This window comes from Eretmochelys imbricata, chromosome 5 (assembly GCF_965152235.1).
Source record: "Eretmochelys imbricata isolate rEreImb1 chromosome 5, rEreImb1.hap1, whole genome shotgun sequence".
Lineage (NCBI taxonomy): Eukaryota > Metazoa > Chordata > Testudines > Cheloniidae > Eretmochelys > Eretmochelys imbricata.
The window spans coordinates 68,671,046-68,677,045 of NC_135576.1; the positions used below are offsets into that span (position 1 = coordinate 68,671,046).

The 6,000-nt window shown below is 50.4% G+C and overlaps 1 protein-coding gene across 12 annotated transcripts in view; it reads right to left on the minus strand.

Annotated features, from left to right (window-relative positions):
* The window catches only part of FBXL17 (F-box and leucine rich repeat protein 17), a 490,032-nt gene extending 485,056 nt beyond the window's left edge, over positions 1-4,976 (minus strand). For 8 of the 12 annotated variants that reach the window (XM_077817278.1, XM_077817281.1, XM_077817280.1 and 5 more), the window contains exon 1: positions 3,924-4,974. In XM_077817278.1, coding sequence (XP_077673404.1) covers positions 3,924-4,661 — 738 coding nt within the window. In that variant the 5' untranslated portion in view covers positions 4,662-4,974. Of the gene's footprint in view, positions 1-3,923 lie in introns of all 12 variants that reach the window. The other 4 variants (XM_077817277.1, XM_077817288.1, XM_077817276.1 and 1 more) reach the window with 3 other exon arrangements.
* Positions 4,977-6,000: the final 1,024 nt, after the last annotated feature.

Sequence of the window (6,000 nt, forward strand, 5' to 3'; positions counted from 1 at the left end):
CTTACAACAGAACACTGATAAGTCAGAAGTTTTTAATGACAAGTGCAAAAGCCCAAGCCATCAATTTCTGCAGAATTTAAGATGTTAAAAAAAAGTTTCTAAACATTATGGTTGCAAAGATAGCCTTCAAAACGTGAACCAAAACATCTTTCTGATAATAACAGTGCCTCTGATGCTACTCCTAGCTTCACCCAGAAGCAGCATGATGAGGTTAACAAGACCAGTCAGTTTCAGACTGTTTTTTTGGAATGCTATGGGCAGCAGTGAACTTTCCAAAACAAAACAAAGACACCCCACCAAGTCAGTTTCATGCTTGGAAAAATTTGTGCACAACTGTAGGAAAAAATTGGAATTAATTGGAGAGAATAATGCTAACTTATTTTCTACCTACTGCCTTGCAGTAGCCAGGAGGCTACAAAGTTAGGAAGAAGATATGGAAAGGTCTTTCCCAAACCTAGAGAGAGGTAGAGCTTCAAGTCTGTCAAATGCCTACTAGCTAAAGAAAAATATTTAAGATAGAGCCCTAAGCAAGGTCCAGAGAGAGCACCTGTGATGGGGTGTATTCCCCAAACTGGCTCTGAGAAAGTAAATTAGCGAAGCACACCTAATTAACCAATTAAGCAGCAAATCAGGGAGAGATGTAGGCTACAAAGAGGCCACTAATTAGAGGAAATAAACATACAGCTTTTAAGTTTTGTAAACTAATTAGTAGCAGGCTCAGCTGGGCAAGAACAGGTTGGGCCTGTATAAAGCCCAGAAGCTGAGAGCAACAAGAGACAGCAGGAAGGCAGGCTGCTGTTACTTCCTGAGAGAAGGGAGTTGGGAGGCTGGCATACCCAGAGAAGATGGAAGCCAGTTATATAGGTAGAAGCCCAGGGAAACAGCAGTAAGGACTAGGTCAGTACAGTACATGTTATAGGGTCCCTAGTCTGGAACCCAGTGCAGGGAGCGGGCCTGGGTTCCCCTATTAGCTACTGGTGTTGGAGACATCAGATGGACAGCTGGTCTAGAAGAACTGTGATTTCCCCAACAGTCAAAGAGACTGCAAATTGTGGGGGCAGTCAGCAGACAAGGATCGGGGGGGATTGGATGATGGTAAAGGAGAGATGGGGGGCATGAGGATTTGAGGGTTTCTTGAAAATTAAAAAAGGGGCGTGATGCAGAAAAGTTTGGGAACCACTGGGCTAGTGGGCTCACCAAGCTGCTATTTTGAGAAGTCCTGGGGATCTGGGGAAGTACTGCAAGACCAAAGAAAAGCAAATGTGCCAATGATCTTAAAAAAAGTAATCCTGGGAATTAATAGGAATAGAAGTTATTGACAGTAAGATAATAGAACAAATATTAAGAAGAAAAACACAAACACTTAACATCCCTAGAGAATACTGTGACCATGAGCAACATAGGCTTATAAAGAATTAATATTGCCAGACCAAAGCAATTGTTTTCACAGCATTATGAAGATCCCAATCCTGCAAACATTTAAAGCACATCAACTCAATGAAGCTGCTCCTATAAATTATGCAAATACTTAAGTGTCAGCAGGATTGGGACCTTAGTAGATGAGGAAATATGATGCATGCTTGAGTATTAGTATAGCATTCAATAGTCTCTCACAACAGCTGAATTGTATGAGTAGGACTGGCTTGGGGAATGTATGTAAGGAAAATAAACAGGTAAAGAAACAATGTTTTAAGTTATGGAAGAGGTAACAAGTATCCATCTTTGGATCCAGTAATATTTCATTTAATATCTTGGTTAGCAACACAAAAACAAGGGTAACAAAATGAGAAAGCACTCTGATCACTAGTGAGGACAAAAGTAATACTAAGGGACCAAGAAATTAGCAAAATGGGGAAAACCACATCAATTTGTACTTGGAAAGACAGTAAACAGAGTATGTTAAGAAAAATAATCCAGGAAAGATGCTAATATTCAGGTTGGGAGAAATGTGGAAAGCAGTCCTGCTAAAAGAAACCCATGTAATGGATACCAAAACAGACAAGTTTGCAATGCAATATGCCAACATAAAAAACTTAATGCAGTTTTAAGCTGCAAATAAGCATCATGGAATACGAAGGATAGGGAAGCAGTTATCCCAATGTGTACAACTCCAGTGTAATTCTTTATCAGAATGCTCAACCAAAGCAAATATGGAACTGGAGAGTTTGATGCATAAGGAAAGATTAAGAGCTAAACATGAAAAGCATGGCTAAAAAATAGCTAGTGAGGAGACATAACAGTCTACAAGTATCTGAAGACTAAACACTAAGGGTGGAACAAGAAGTGAACAGAACAAATAGAATTTTATACATGAATAGAATCAAAGGAAAATAGATAGAAACTGATGGCAAAACGTTAAGCACTTTTCTGTAAATTTGTAACACAAGTCCACATGAATTATTTTATTTTACTTCCCACACTGAACCATACATTAAAAGGCGTTATTGTAATATATGCCTAAGGAAGAGTATTACAATTGTTGTACAGAGTCAGATTTGCCTAATACGTACAACTAATTTCAAATAAATTTTGAACAGCACTTCCTCTGAAGTGTGATCCAAGAGTTGGGTCACAATCTAGTCAAATGAAAATCCTTTCCATTTTATCAGCATCTCTTATTCTGCCATCAGTGGTCACCCATGTGTCTCCCTCAATCACACACAACTCCAACAGCCTAGCACTTGTCAGCTGTAACAAACAGGTGTATTTACATGATAGAGAAAATTTTGGCAAGGAAAGGTTAAATCTGAAGTTCACCTGAGATTATGCCTTAGGGGCTCAGGGGGTGGAGAGAACACATTAGAATATTCTTTAAATTAACCTTGAGCTAAGTCTTGAAACTGAACTCATTACCTACCACTAAGAGCTCAGTCACTCCACATCCCATGGTGAGACTCTCAGAAAGGAACAAAGTCCTATTGGGTTTCGGGAACCGGGTGGGCAAAAGCCCATCCATTGCTTAAGGACATTCCCCCAGCCTTAGGGGAGATTCCACAAGGTCCAGGAATGCAAATAATTAAGGGGGACAACCAAAAATGTAACTGGGGCAGGTACGAGCGTTAAAGGGTCAAACAAAGGGAACCCTAGGGAGACACCAAGCAGAGACCCCCGGACAGTGCCCACTGCTCCTCGAAGGTGCCAAGGGAGCCAGTGGACACCGCCCAGAGGAACTCTGAAGGGAACAAGGTAGAAGGTAGGCAAGGTTACCCTCACTAAATGTCTTCCAGATTATTCTGTAAAGCTACTGAAGTAATCACATGCCTTTTCCCTTCCCACCCAACTCCGGAACGCCCATTATCTTCATAAGCAGACCCCATCAACCTCCATGCATGGATCCACATCCTGCAAGGTCCTAGAGGAAAAGGGATGCAGCAGAGAGGAGAAGTGGCATTGTTGAGGCAGCTAAGGCTTATCTACACTACAGAGTTAGGCCGATGTAAGGCAACTTATGTTGACCTAACTCTGTAAACATCTACACTATAACATTGCTCCCACCGATGTAAGTTGCCCACTACACCAACCTAATAACTTCACCTCTGTGAGAGGTTGATGTAATTAGGGTGTTGCAATGTCTGTGTAGATACTGTATTACTTACATCATCTCTTAGCTGTCCGCCCCACCCCAGGGCTCACAGCTAGAGCTCTGCCACCCCTGACTGTCAGCCCTGTCCCAAGCTCACTGCTGGAGCCTCCCCACTTCGACTCCTGCTATCAGACCCCAGGATGGGGAAGGAGAGACTCCTGCTGTCACCCCCAACACTGGTCCACTTAACGGTCCACTTAAGTCGGTGCAAGCACTCCTGATGACGACAGACACCATCATCAGCAGAAGGAGTTTGAAGCACTTTCAACTCCGGCTCCCGCTTAGCCGCTGGCGAGGAATCAGCCCCCTCTGGCGGGGCCTCCCCCGCACCCGGACCCACCTTGAGAAGGATGGAGGGCGGCAGCTGATTGATGTCAGGGGTCGGCGGCTGCAGAGACTCTCGGCAGCACTCGCTGGGGTTCTCCAGCGGCTCCTGGCGGTCCGGCTCGTTGCTTTCCTCCTCCTCCTCCTCCTGCGGCGGCAGCTCAGCGGCCAGTTCCCCCCTGCCGCCACTTTCCCCGGCGGAACCCCTGGGCAGCGGCCCCCCGCCGCCAGCAGCGCGGTCTGAGGCGCAGGGCAGGGGAGAGAGCTGTTGCTCGCTCGGGCACTCGCAAACGGCGGCCTCTGGCTCCGGCGGGGCGGTGGCGCCGCAGCGGGGCTGCTTGCAGGGGGGGCAGGCGGGCAGGCCGGCCCCTTTGCGCTTACACACCATGTCGGGGGCCGGCTCGCCGGGCGGCCGCGCCGAGCCCAGGAAGGCCCGCACGGGCGGAGGCAGCAGGCCCGAGAGGAGCAGGCGCTGGCACGGGCCCCGCTGCTCCCAGGCGGCGGGCGAGAGCTGCAGGAGGCGGCGGGCGGCGCGCTGCTCCGGGGAACTCAGGGCCGCGCAGAGAGGCGGCGAGTCCCGGCCAGGCAGGGGCTGCTCCGGGGCGGGCGGGCTGGCGCCGTGCACGATGAAGCAGAGCATGCAGGGCCCGCGCAGGAAGCAGCTCCGGCTCCGCAGCGGCACCTTGCTCCCGCAACGGCGGCGACTCCTCTCCCGGCTTAGGCTGGTTCCCTCCCTCGAGAGCAGGTGGCCCATATAGGAAGCTCCAGAGCGGGGATTTGCGGGGGCCCGGCCGCCGCCCCCAGGCAGGTCCCGTCGCGGTGTCAACTGCGGCCGGTGGCAGGGGCGGCGGGTGTCATGGTGCCCGGGCGGGGGCCGGTCGCTGGGCGCGGCAGCAGGTGGCAGCGAGCGGGAGGCGGCGCCGGTTGTTCCGGGACATTGAACCGGCAGAAGCTTCCGCTACCGCCGCCCTGACCTTACCCAGGCGCCGCTCGCGGCCCAGCAAGAGGGGCCGCCTCGGGGCCAGCACTCTGCGCTGCTGCTGCCGCCTGCGGCCGGGCTGGGCTCGGGCCGCCAACCCGCAACGGCTGTTGGGGCCGAGGATGCTCAGCGAGACGCCTGGAAAGGAGCCCGGAGCCCGCCCTCCGCGAAGTCACTCCCCGGGCTCACGGCGAGGGGCTGTCCTCACCCCCCCGCCCAACAGCCCCACTCCTCCAGGACACACCCCACAACAGCCCCATTCCCCGGAAGCAGACACAGCAGCCCCACTCCCCTTACATGCACACACCATCAGCCCCACTCTCCGCCTACACACATCCCCACAATAGCTCCACTCGCTCGGATGACCAGATGTCCCGTTTTTATAGGGACAGTCCCGGTTTGGGGGACTTTTTCTTATGTAGGCGCCTATTACGCGCCACCCCCTATCCCGTTTATTCACAGTTGCTGTCTGGTTATCCTACCACTCCCCCACATCCACAATTCCTCCTCTTATCGCCATCCCCACAACAACTCCACTCTCCACACATACATCTCTACAACAGCCCCTCTCCCTCCCTCCATACACCTACAACAACCCTTCTCCCCCCTCCACATACACGCAAAAACAGCCTCACTCCTGCCTCCCCTGCCCCACACAAAGTAACTGCTTCTCCTTTTACAAGCATGGTTGCTAGGTACTGCACCAACTGACACTGCATTATACCTATGTTCAGGCCCACTCCTGCAGACACTCAAGCATGGGACTAACTTGATTTATGTGTATAGTTCCTATTGAACTAAATAGGGCCACCAAGGTGAGTCAAGTTATACATGTATTTTTCAAGATCCTACTTAGGGTATGTCTACGCTGCAATTAGACATCTATGACTTGCCTGTGACAGCTGACTCCAGCTTGGGCTGTGCGGCTGTTTAATTGCCTTGTAGACATTCCAGCTCAGGCTGCAACATTCCAACTTGGGCTGCAGCCTGAATTCTGGGACTCTCCCACCTATCAGCATCCTAGAGCCCAAGCTCCAGACCAAACCGTGATGTCTACACTCCATTTAAAAAGCCCCACACTGCAATTAAACAGGCCCGAGTCAGCTGGTCCGTG